We start from the raw sequence: 13867 nt of genomic DNA, 5'->3' as shown, positions 1-13867 counted from the left end.
TCTGGCAAACCCACTGAGTTTGAGGCGTGATGTCAGGTGCTCACCGCAGGTCAACACTAACAGTTAATGACGTCATGAATGATTAGAAAGATGAACATGGCATAAAAGGTTTCAAATATGTTGTATTATTATAAATTGTATTATTATGCTCAAAATATAATAATTCGCATTTTTCTCCTCTTCCCTCCAATTTGCTGAGGACCCCTAGAACCCCCTGGCAACTCCACAGGGGGCCCTGGTTTGAAAACCACTTGACTAGAGCGTTATATGAACCCATTCACTGATGGACCTTCCAGCTGTGTCACCTGCTAATCCAGAAGTGTGAATCTCTGTCTGCAAAGGCCTGAATGACAGAGCTGATCTATTCCGCATCCACCACCAGTGATTTGCACGGACATCACTGGTTCTGTAGACTCTCTAGTCTCAAATAATAAAATATTCTGTGTCATTAACTGTAAACTGTCTTTTCTATTGCACGTCTGTCCGTCCTGGGTGAGGGATCCCTCCTCTGTTGCTCACCCTGAGGTTTCTCCGATTTTTCCCTGTTAAAAGGGTTTCCATGGAGTTTTTCCTCAGTGGATGTGAGGGTCTAAGGACAGAGGATGTTGTTATGATGCCATGTAAAGCCCTTTGAGACAAACTGTTTGTAAAAACGGGCTATACAAATAAAATTGCCTTGCCTTGCCTCTACCCCCCCACCACCACCAGGTTATAGGCTGGTACTGGGCCTGGGTAGATTTGGTACTAATGCTTCTTTGGAAAGGACAATTTAAGTATGATTTTTAAAAAATTGGTAAATACAATAAGTGACTCATAATGGGCTATTCAAGTGCAGTGTGGGCAGTCATTATGGTCGCCCTGCTTCTCTGGTTTCTGCTCTCTGGTGCTGTAGAGTTTACACACTTTACTAGACTCACAATGCTAGTACAATAAATCCTCTGTCCGCCATCTCATTAGAGAAGACGACACTACCTGAGTCATCTGTGCGGATTTGTGGAACATCGCTGCTCCATTATTAAGACAAAGTACTAATCTCTAGGAATTAAGGCTGATTAAATCCTGCGGTGGGCAGGTATTAAACCCCATCACATTTATATTTCGGGAAAATCATATCCACAGGTGATGCCACAGGTGGGCTACCAGAAAATTATCTTTTCACCACTAGACAAGTGAGCTGTAAGCTGCTGATCTGGACAAATAAAAAACACTCAGGAACATTTTCTTACACCAAACCTGCAGCTCCCCTCCCCCTCTCTGCACTACACACTCATTTACATGTTTTTATCATACACTCGGCTTCTGCCCATGCTTCAGAATGTCACAGTACATTAAGTTAACGTGAAGTTATTTAAATCTTCTGTCTTTGGTAGATGGTAGTGCCTGTTTTATATTCTGCATTCCATTTGTGTTGTCTTAATAAAGCTTTTCTTGTTTTTTGTTGCCTTTTGCACAGTCTTGTCATTTTTTTTGTCAATTTACATTTCAATTTCAGTGTACATCCTGAGGTGTGCATGTCACGAATACAAATCCTTTGCCTGCTTACTCACTTTTAATAGGATCCACAATGGTCCGATACACCCGCAGATATTAAAGAGATAGCTACCTTGGTTTAAATGAGTTTTGTCCTCCAACGCTACAATAATCACACACAAAGCTGGTTAGGAATTAGATGAGACACGAATGCTGGTTATTTCAATTTTGCCCTGGGAAGCCTCTACCCAGTTTAACAGAAATCAGACCAGAGATATTAATTCCAGAGGGTTGATTCTCCCCCCTCTCAGCCAATAGGATAGCTGCCTGAAGACTTCCTCTAATTTGCTTTGAGTTATCTCCAGACTCTGCAAGTGGACCCAGCTGCACCATCCAGGAAAAGAAGACAGAGACTGAATGAGGATCTGCCGCCCACACTGGAAAAGGCCAGCCAGAAGCGCAGATGGCTTGGCACCACACACGCAAAACTCACACACAGACAGAGCTGCGGTCACATAATCCATGCTACTACTATGCAGAAGCCACTGCCAAATCCATCCAGTGCACTCTACCCTCCCTGATGTCCAAACATACTTCTGCCTGAGTGTGAATATGTGTGTGTACTTTGCACTCTGAGAGGTTCAGTTAGAGTTTTAGACCCGTGGCATTTTGGCTGGTCCCGGGGCTTTTTGAGGGTTATAGGGTTAAAGAAAAGCTTCATGCCAAGACAGAAGTGCAAACAGCATCTGAGCGCTGAGAAGTAGTTTGTTCCTTTGCTCTCAAAACAGCCTCAAGTCCTCCAGATGTTGGAAACTTTCCTGTGTGACTCTGCTCCGTGTTGTCATGACAGCATCACATCATCTCTGCAGAGTCGTCAGTTGCTCATTCAAGCTGCCAAACTCCTGTTCCACCAAACAAAGGTTTCAGATCTGGGGACTGGGGGGGGGGGGGCACTGAAGTTCAGTTTGAGATGGCCTTCACTTTGTGACATGAAGCATTCTCCTGCTGGGAGATGGTCAACTGTCTGCAACTAGACTGTGGTTCTCCAACAATGATCACCATTACACCACCATAGACTGTTGACACAAGGCAGGTCGGGTCGACCACCAGCTGCCTCAGCAGAAATCCAGGCTCCAGTCCAGTCCTCAACTGTCCAGGCAAGGCAAGGCAAGGCAATTTTATTTGTATAGGCCGTTTTTACAAACAGTTTGTCTCAAAGGGCTTTACATGGCATCATAACAACATAACAACCATCATACCTGTCTGAATTGCTCATCCCTTATATTCCGACCCGTCCTCTCCGCTCTGTAAATTCTCATCTTCTGGTTATTCCCCCAGTCAATAAAAAATAATTTGGTTATAGGGCCTTCTCCTACCGTGCACCTTTTTTATGGAATAGTCTCCCACTGCATATCAAACAATCCACTTCCACTGTAATTTTTAAAACACTTCTTAAGAAACACTTACACAATGTTTTGGTGAAATTTGAATTTCCTATTTATCTCCCTGTGCGTTGTTTTGCTTGTTCTTTTTTCTGTCCTCCACAGTATGTTTGCCTATTTGGCAAACATACTGTGTATTGTACTTTTCTGATCATTTATCGTATACTCTTTGTGTAAAGTGACCCTGCGATTCTTATTATTGTAATGAATTTTGTAAAGTGTATCGAGACCATGTTGTACCATGGTGATTTTACACTTTAAATAAACTAAACTAAACATCCTATGCCCTTAGACCCTCACATCCACTGAGGAAAAACTCCATAGAAAACTCTTTTAACAGGGAAAAAATGGGAGAAACCTCAGGGTGAGAAACAGAGGAGGGATCCCTCACCCAGGACGGACCGACGTGCAATAGATGTTGTTACAGACAAGAAAACAGTTTATAGTTTATGACACAGAATGTGGGAAACATGGAAATGTTGACAAGAGTCCAGTGTTGGTGATTCCTCTGCAGCTTGAACATTTCTACCCCTGGCTGACAGGAAGCGGGCCTGAACTCATCTGTTGTTGTGGCTCATCCACCTCAAAGTTGGACAAGTTGTTAACCAAAGCTGTAAAGTCAACCAACCTGAGTGACTGTAGTCTTTCTCTCAGCTCCGTTCTCCTCTGACCTGTTTCATCAACAAGGCGTTTCCGTCCACAGAGCTGCCGCTCGCTGGATGCTTTGTATTTTTGTAAGTAAGAACTCTAGAGACTGTTGCGTGTGAAAACCAAGGAGATCACCCGTTTCAGAGGAGCTCAAACCACAGCCAGGTTCACTGAAGGTAAAACTCCACCCTTCCTTTAACACGGGAGGGAAGCTTGGAGACTCTGGGCTTGGCAGCATGTCGTTAACGCTGGAGTCACGGGTCGGGGGAGAGGGCAGGGACAGACACACCGCAGTGCCAATTACTTCACGAGGTCGCAGTGGGGTCGTTGGTGTGCACTTTATACACAACACACTGACTGTAGCGAGGAAAGGTCTCAAGAGTATTCATACTGACAGCAGCATGTGTGTGTGTGAGAGAGAACGAGACTGACTTTTAATGCACAAAACATATGACCTTAGAAACTACACATTCACCATTTACATAAGTTTCTATCTCTGTCATACAACAAGCCCTCACAGGTACGGTTAACATTTAAACACACACCGTTACACAATCCTCTCCCACCCTGCACGGCTCAAACAGTCCTAACAGACAGAATATCTTTCCAAAGAGACAAATCCACAGCACACCAGGTTTTTTTTGGTGGCAGAGCTCCCAGCGTCGCTACAGGCTCTGCACCGTCTCAGCGTGTGTAGGGTGCTGAGCTCCGAGCCTGTCACACCCACGCACTTAATGAATTTAAAGACAAAGAGGTTGAGAAATGGGATAAACAACGGTGGAGAATCGCTTCATCTGCTTCATCTCTGGTTTTGGTTTGATGATAATGAACCAGATGTAGGCGCCAGTTTAAGTGAATGGTGAGATAATGAGTTGAATGCATCTCTCCTTTACAAATGAGAGTGATTGGCCTTAAGTGAGCGCTGTAATTAAAGGTCAGAAGCCGAGCTCCACGGGTTCAGCTGCCTTTAGCAATTACACTGGCTGAACTGATGACCTGTTGCACAGCTGCTATTAAACCAGTGTGGTTCTGTATTTGTGGTAGAGAAAAGGAAGCAAGCAGGCAATCAGAAAATTCTACACCATTACTGTGAATGTTGTATGAAGATTGTGTGGATGTGATAACAGAGGATTTAACACTTTGTCTAAACTGCAGGGAGAAGTCAACAGTGGTGAAAGAAGGATTTAGAGCGTGATCAGACAGTATTCGTATCTTTCTACTTTTCTCGCATTTTGTTATTTATCCAATACAATCATCTCCTCTCATCAATCTTTCATTTCATTTCATTTATTGTTTATTTGACAAGGACAATGCACATTAATGAACAATTATGCGCACATCACGTCATGTAAATATGCCAGATTTAGCTTAGAGCTCATTTCCATCCGTAGTCCTCACATTACAACAAAGTGATAACTGGATTTTAGAGCCTTTCTCTTTGCCATTATGCTTAAAATTGAGCTCAACAGCTTCCTGATGTTCCCTAGATGTGATCAGACACACACCTGTCCAGTGTATGTACACAGGTGACTCTGCCGATCAGAGCGAAAATGAAGCCACAAGAGGAGACGGGAAGTGGCAGCAGAGCTCAGATACTCACATCTGGGGAAGAATGCTAAAACATTTCTTCTGTGCTAAAGGTTGCAAAGATCTCTGTGGTCTCCATCAGTCTTAAGCCTCACCAAACTGAGCACTCAGAGAGAAGTGATGATCGATACTCTGATGGTCACTCTGACTGAGCTCAGTGATCCTGAGTGGAGATGAGGAGGGTGGGGGCCTTTCACAAAACACAGAGCTGTCCTTAATGAACACCTGACCCAGAGCTCTGAGGACCTCAGCCAGAGTCTGGACTTGAGTCGGCACAGTAGTGTACACAATTCAACACTTTGTTGCTAGGTAACCCAGTGGCTGTGGATGCCCTGTTCTGTGCCACATCTTTTATTATCTGGGTCAGAGTGACCCGTGTGACCAACAGTGACTGTTTGAAAGAGTTGTCTCGACAGTGTTTTTCTCTTTTCTTTTAAAATGTTCCTGTTGCTTGAACATGAGCTGAGCAATTAGTAAAAACACTTCATCTGAGTTGAATCTGGGCCTGCAAGAGCAACATGTGCAATCTGATTATATGTTTTTATTATTTTCCAAACTCAAACTGAAGCCACAAAGTGCATTTCTGCAAAATAATTTATTCTTGCTGAATTAATTAAAAGTTAGAAGTTGCCAGCTTTTTCATGCTGGAGATGCAAGTGGCCAATTAAAAAATGACATTAAAGAACATCTTGACATTTTGGTGACATTTTGCAAAAAGTTACAGTAAATAAGAACATTAATAATAATACAATCTCAAGTGGCAGCATGAGGCGAGAGCCAGGAGGTGATTAGCTTAGCTTAGCTTAGCATGGAAGAGGAGGGAAGAGGATGGGCCGTGGGTTTAGTGAGGCAACACACTGGGTTGAACACAGTGTGTTACAATAAGTTGCTATGTGTGAGCCTCACATTCAGGCTGTAAATCATGTTGCGTGTCCTTGCTTCGCTCTTCAGCCAGCAGAGAAAGGCTGCCCACCGCTCCTCGGATATATTCAATTTAAAGAACAACTTCCATGCACAAAATGTTCCGGACAAATAAAAGTGATTCTACTTGTACATTCAGAAGCGCAGAGCTCCTTCCTCCAACACGGCTAACGCTCTGATGGATGAAAGGAAAATGACTTTGAATACTTTGACTCCTCGGAGAGCACGATTCACAAATATGAGTCATGACTTTTTCATTGCAGTGAAAACGTTACCAGATATGAATACAGATCTCCAGAAAAAACAGGGTGAGAAAGGAAACAGCAGCAACACCTGGCAGCATTTAGTGTAGCTAAATTATATTTTCTGCCAAGAAAGGTTCTGTTTGAGGAACGATTTCTCCCCGAAACTGCAGCACAGTTCAGTAAAGACTCCTTGAACCAAATATCATCTGAAATGTGAGACGCAGATAAGCAGAGAGGCGCAGCCAGGAAAAGAAATAAGGCCGTAAAGTGGAGGAATTACAACAAGCTGGTGCCGACTGAGAGTGAAAAAGCTCTTCTCACGGACAGATCATCAACACATCACAACGTCACCTTCGGAAAATCCACGGCACACAGCAACCATCTCCACAGTAACAGCAGAGATGATGGGATGGTTTGACAGAGAGGGTGTATAATCTGTGTGTTTATGCCTGACACCTCGCTGACTGTATGAAAAGTGAAAACGTGGTGTGTTATGTGTGTGTTAATGGCAGTTTCATATTCTCGTGAGGAATTTTATATTTTCTTCCATAGTCGTTTTACAAGATAATTTCCATAACAACATATTTTTCATGTTATTGTGGAAAATTGTCTTGCTGCTAATAGATACCACTTTATTCTGTTATTGCAGAAACTCTTTACCTTGTCATAGCACAGATGTTTCTTCTTATTTCTTATTTATAAAGAACCTCCATATTATATTCAAAAGAGAACACTGAGAGGTTGTAGCCTAGATCAGCAAGAAAATAACTACTGTGACTAGATTCAATTCAATTCAATTCAAATCTTATTGAATGCTTTAGATGCAATCTGTTGAAGAACCACTATGTTCCTTATCGTAATGTGATCTGAATTGCAATATGGCCAAGTGCAATATTCAAATGGCAGGAGCCGCAATTTCTTTGATGAAGGTAAAATGTGTCTCAGTAGACCATAATGAACAATGTGGTGCTTCAGAGCCCACGGTCTGATCAACAGATCAAACTCCGAACATCAGGGAACACGATTGTTTTGTACAAGCCACAACAAAAATTACATTACCATGATTTTATACTTTTGGTGGTGAAAATCAAATGGAGCTGAAATTAAGTCCAGATAATCTCATTATAATCGCAAAATGTCTTTTTTTTTTCATCACAGTGCATCACCTGGGTAGGTTCACTGTGGACACTTTGTACGATTGGTGCTGATGAGGGAGACGGAGGAGTTAGACATACACCAATACCCATAGGGCCGTAGTTTCTTAGACCGAGCGAAGTCTAACCTCAGGGCAGCTTCGCCACGCCAACGGGGCGTGGACCAGGTCCATTTCGCAAGATTGGTGGGCCGCGCAGTCAGACTTAGACCAGCGCAAGCCCTCCCCTCGTCCCTCCCACCGGCGCAAACGGCGAAGAGGGAGGAGAGAGGGCGGGAGGGAGACAGGAGGAGGAGAGAAAGGCGTGGAGTGGGTTTGACACAGCCGAGTCAGATCTTCACCAATCAAATGAGCTCCTCTCCTCACCTTTAACTGCGCGGAGGGCGATGCGCGCTGCAAGTTTGTCATTTTATACTTGGACATGGACGGAGGAGACAGCGACGCCAGAGGCCGAACCTCTCCCCGGAGGAAACAGCTGTTTTGGTCCGGAGGTCCGAGCTCAGAGTGACCAACAATGAGTTTACTAATAATAATACAAATATCCTTAATCAGGTTTGATCTGATACACTGAGAACCCCTGCCCAATGTAAGAAACAACAACTAATAAACTAATAAAGAAACTCACATTTATTCAAACCCTGTGTAAGCAAGATGAGAGGTGTAATCACAACATAAACAAACACCATGCGTAACGGATGAAATCAGCGTAAAGGACGCTCTCTCTCTCTCTCTCTCTCTCTCTCTCTGTCCGTCTCTTTTTTTTCTGTGATAGAGATGCTGAGTATACGGCTATATACTGACTATCTGATACCGAGGCTGTTGTGGTGGACTAAGAGAGATGAAGATTTGTGTTTTGTTTTTCATTACGGCTGCCTGATGCGGTCGCTCGCGCTAATGAATTAATAAGTAAATAAATAAATAAAGCGATCATCACAAGGGCAGAGTGGTATCTCAACACGGCAGCGACATGCAGTCATCCACCCTCAGTCCTGCTTGGGACATCCACAGCTGCTTTTCAGTGCCAGTTCGTTCCTGCTGTGTTAATTCAGGTGGAGTTTCCTTTACGCGCCGACAGCCTTTGATCTCTGCTTTGATCTGACGTCAGATGTGACGGGACAATCTATATAGATATAAATTCACGTGTTGATTCCATTAGTTGCATTAAATAGTGGTTATTGTGGATATTTATTGCATTGAAATGTGTCTGGAACTGTGGAGATCTGCCTGTGAGGTCTTGGTGACGTGTGTGCACTGCAGGTCAGTCAGTCAAACTTCCACTGCACCTGCTGCGCTTCGCCCTGCGCTGAGACTAGACCTGGTTGGAGGTGGCGAGCTTTCAGCGCAACCTCGGCGAGACATTTTCGCACAAAACTTCCACTGCACCAAGCTGAATCTGTGACGCCTCCCCCTGCTGCGCGGCCACGCCTATCTCAGCGCAGCGCGATCTACCAATCTCCCAATCTGACTTTGCGCTAGGCTGCTCTGGTCGAAACTTGCATTAGACCGGCTGCACTACCTTGCGCCACCTGCGCTGCGCCAGCAAACTAGGGCCCATAATGTTCACTCTTTCACAGATACACTTTAAAGGGATAGTTCCAGTTGTTCCAGTCAAGTAGGCGGTGCACAGCCTGTTTGACTGGACCGCCCATTAATGTAACTGTGTGTCTGTCTCAACAGGAAAAGAGACCTGTTGTCAGGGCCTGAAGGAGGCCTGCACTGAGCATATCGGAAACAGCTGGGTTGATTGTTAAATGGTGGGGCGGGGCTTCCAGCTTATATAAGGCCCCAGTTCAGAAGGAGATCTCTCTTGCCATGAGGGTGATGACCAGCCAGCTCTCCCCCTTTAAGTTTGTGTGTTTTTTTTTCAGCCACTTTTCCCTCAGTTTGTATTTTGTTTTGCTCAGGCCTGGCAGCAATTAAAAATTACCTTGTTTTGCACACCTGCCTCCTGCCTCTTCATGTCATCTGAAGGAGAGTTTATCTGACTTTCTCTTGAGCTACACTACCACATGGTAACATCTACTCACCCTCATGTCAACTAAGAGCTGTGAGAATTTGTCCATATTTGTCCCAACATGAGAAATTGTTCTGAAAAAAATTAAATAAGTCTATATTTTAAGCTTGTTTGTAGCGGAAGCTCCCAGTGTCTTGGTTCACTGCTCTTCCTGTGTCAGTGCAAATCCGGCGGAACAATTTCTCATGTCGGGGCTTCAGTACAAGAGGGACATTACAGACGAGCAGTATAGAGGTATTTGGATGTTTTTTGGTGTGTCTTTTTGGACAAAGAAAGTTGGTATCCATTGACAACCATTATATGGACAAATACTGCTGCGTGGACCCCCCCGTAACTCAGAGAAGGAACGGAGGACTCTGAAAATTCTCACAGCTCTTAGTCGACATGAGGATGAGTAGATAATGAGTGAAATTTCAATTTTGGGTGAACTATCCCTTTAAGATCCAGCGTCCGCTGACCAAGCCGTGGTCCAGTCACTGACAACCACGGATGGGAAGTATATAAGAACAAGCAAAAAGAAATAACACACTGCCACACTTGTCCACAGCATTGTGTGTCTATGAGTCATGATAAATCTGTTTCTTATATACGTCCATATGGGGATTTCGTGTTAATATAACAACATAGTGAGTCATCACAGTGTAAACAGAAAAAGGTTTCAAACAATAAGTAAAAACACATCAAACATCCTGTTTTGTGGTAATAAAGTTCTTGTAGTTTCTCATTCTAACAGAAAACGGAGCTGATTCATGAACATTTCTCCTGACTGATGCCATGTCTGTGCTTTCAACAAACCGAGGCCTGACTGGGCCGACCCCTTCAGCGCACCCGTCTTTAACGAGGCCTTAATTAAGAGTCCCACTGGGATGTGGAAGTGTGCTGATTAATAGGTCCTTAACTGCTCATTGTGCTCTTTAGTGGAGAACTCAAAAAGACTCATTATGATTAGTGGAGAAAGAATGAGCTGGTATTACTCAAACTGTTGTCATTGAGCACTGAGGCAAAAAGCATCCAAATGTCCATACAGAGAGGAGCACTGAGGGAAAAAGTCTGGCAGACATACAATATGTTATCAATATGTTATCAAGACTCCTCTACATGTGATTCAGTCACTTTTTCAGCTATAAATCAAAAGTGAAAAAAGGTTATAATTTACAGTACGGCTACATTCTGGTACTTTATGACAAGATTGTCTCTAATAACCTGTGGTTCTTACTCATGTCATATTTATTTTTTTTATTTTTTTTGTATTGCTGTAGATTTAGGTTTTCAGAGTATATTGCCGTGGGAATATGTTATTTTCCTGCCTGGTAATGATGAAGCTGAGAGTAAATCTCGGTAAAATGAACAACACACAAACAATTTTACTATTCACAGTCTTCACTTGCTTGATAAACGTGTCCAGAAAATTTCAAGGCATTCTTCCTGTTAGCTTTTGGAAAACCTGGCCTGAGGGTTGTTACCAGACGAAAGGTAAGGAGGTTGCATTCATCCTCAGGGGGTCGTGATTATCTACTGCACTGCAAAAACTCAATATCTTACCAAGAATATTCATCTTATTTCTCGTCAAAATGTCATTTCTAGTCAAAACAAATCTCATTATACTTAAAATAAGACTCATCACATAAAAAGTAGCTTTACACTTTTTACTTTTTTCAAGCATATTTTCGCTTGAAATAAGTAGAAAAATCTCATAGTGGATCAAGTTTTTCTTTCTTATTACAAGCACAAAAAAACCTGCTTTCACTGGCAGATTTTTCTACTTATTTCAAGTGAAAATTTGTTTAAAACAAGTGAAAATGATCTAAAAACAAGTTCATTTTTAGGTGATGAGTCTTATTTTAAATGAAAAGAGTTTAGAAATTTGACATTTTGACAAGAAATAAGACAAATATTCTTGAAAAGATTTTGAGTTTTTAATGTGTGAACAAAGTTGAAAATGCTGAAGGTTTTTATTTGAACATGCAGGTTGTTACATATCCTAATACCTCTTCTCATCTTGTGATGAAAAGCACATGAGAGCTGAAAAGCATCACGAAGCCACAGAGCTCATGGGAAATGTGGTCCCGGGTACTTGTTTTTTTTTTAGCTACTTGTCAGTTCCATGCACCTACCTGCAGAGAGAAGACGCAGTGCAGGCAGAGGGCCACCATCACCACGGCCAGCAGGACGGTGGCCACGTTGCGTACGTCGCCCAGCGTCTCCACCAGAGGAATGCTGCCCACCTGCCAGTCGTAGCAGAGCACGACGGGGGCCAGCAGCAGCCAGGCGTTGAAGGACAGCAGGTAGGAGTAGGTCAAAACCCTGAGGACAGGATGTGGAGAGAGGATGAGGAGGTCAGAAATGATGAATGGTGGAGAGAAACGGACGAGGGGCAGAGAAGAGAGAGAATATTTTGAGTCACTTAAAGGTACATTGTGTAAGAATTCCTCCCATCTAGCGGTGTGGCTGTATATCAACTCAGTAACAACTCAGTCGTATTTTTCATGCTGCATTCACGTGAAATCGGTTAGATGGCAGACAAACAACAGCCGCTGCACGTAACGGCATAAACAAGCCTCTATGTAAACAAGTGGTCCGTCAGCACGAGGCAAAACAATACACGTGACAATATGTTGTCATGGCGATGTGGTATTGTTTACCTGACCCACGTTTTACCATCTTTCTCTGGACTTCTGTGACTAAAATGACATCTGGTTTGTTAGCGACGGCCGTCTGCCCGACTGCAGGTGAATGCAGCATCAGTGTAACGCTCCATTCCTCCTCACTGCGTTACCACGGTGACTTTTCACAGACGCCACCTCGACCTGAGCCGACAGCTCCGGTGTCTCCGCTGAGTTTCCGTGGTTTCCTACCGTCACGCTGCCACTGAACGTAAAAACATGGAGACACCACATGGCAGCCAGCACCGAGCTTACCCGCTCCATGGAGATATGAATGATATGAACGGCTCATTCAGAGCTGAAAGGAACACTTCACTTTGTTGATGGGGGGGATTAGTGATTAATGAAAAACAGACGTTTGAACGAAATAATCGATTTTCGTGAATAGATAACAGGAGAACTTATACAATGTACCTTTAAAAATGATATAAAAATGATAAAGATATGCAATCCATCATTACAATAATCTTTTTGATCTCTTTACTAAATTGTTGGGTAGTTAAGCTGAAGATAAAAAGAACAGGCGTTTGTCCAAAGTTGAATATTGATCCAGAGTAATTCTCTAAGCCGACATTTAGAGCCCAGTCAGAGTGCATTGAATGCTAAGAGTCTGAGTCCTGCTGATGCTGCTTTTGCTTTTGCTGTGTTTGCTTTGCTATAGCGGTCTCTTGTTTTTTTTCCCCCCTTTCTCTACATTTCTCTTAGTGGGTCTGCAACCTGCATCGCTATGTGGAATATTGATCTGCAGCGCACTGTGTTAGCTTTCTGCTTCTATTAAAACAGCCAGAACAGTGTCAGACTGGGACACCTGGACACGTCCTAACTAGGATAGCAAGAGCTAGAGGAGGTGAAAAACAGGAGGGAAGGAAGAACAGAAAGACACACACACACACACACACACACGCACACACACACACACACACACACACACACACACACACACACACCACTGACACAGACACGGGAACAGTTTTACAGTTAATTGAACACTAACCCTAAATCCTTACTGGGACTGGATTTATGCCACTAAAGGGTTGTGGACTTATTTCAACATTACTGGTATGGTCGGTGATTTTAATCCTGTGTGGATTATGTATGTGTGTATTTTTACACCCCGACAACCAGTAACATTTACAACCACAATTTCCTACTTGGCGTGCACCGGTTCTGTGAGTCAAATACCATACGGAGTAACGTCCTTGTATTTGAGGTTTTGTGCCACTGTCAATCTAAATGACTATTATTTAAAGGTCCTATGTTGTATAAAGGTGCAGTAGATGTGCATTAGTAGTGGATTATAAACCAGGTCTAGGTTACAGTATATATTTATACTGTCAAAGTATCAAAGCCTACGTCCACTGAAAAATGCACACAGCCTGCATTCAAAAACTGTGTGACTTTGTGATGTCACAACAAAGCTGTTGCCAAGCCCCATCCACTGTTACACACCATGCAGAATGTGGTTTCTCTGCTTTTTTCCCTTGAATCTGCTGGACCAATCAGGAGAGAGGCCCAAGAGATGATTTTCTTTGGCTCTTAAACTATTAAAATGTATAAACACCAATAAATACTAAAACATGGGACCTTTAAAAGTGAAGGGATTCTGCAACTACTTTGCAACATCACGATATATAGCATATCATGAATTTGTTTTCCACCAAAACATCTGATGTTGTTGGAGTAGAAGATCCACTTGTACCTCCAGTATCATTAAAATGATTTAT

General features: G+C 43.0%; 1 protein-coding gene across 1 annotated transcript in view; it reads right to left on the bottom strand.

Moving 5' to 3' along the window:
• The window catches only part of tmtc1 (transmembrane O-mannosyltransferase targeting cadherins 1), a 242461-nt gene that overhangs the window by 63804 nt on the left and 164790 nt on the right, over nucleotides 1–13867 (bottom strand). Inside the window, exon 7 of the mRNA XM_083999888.1 lies at nucleotides 11595–11784. Within this exon, the coding sequence (XP_083856014.1) occupies nucleotides 11595–11784 (190 nt within the window). The remainder of the gene's footprint in view (nucleotides 1–11594; nucleotides 11785–13867) is intronic.

Source organism: Trachurus trachurus (assembly GCF_905171665.1).
Source record: "Trachurus trachurus genome assembly, chromosome: 23".
NCBI classification, from domain to species: domain Eukaryota; kingdom Metazoa; phylum Chordata; class Actinopteri; order Carangiformes; family Carangidae; genus Trachurus; species Trachurus trachurus.
This window is presented reverse-complemented; position numbering and strand designations above follow the sequence as displayed.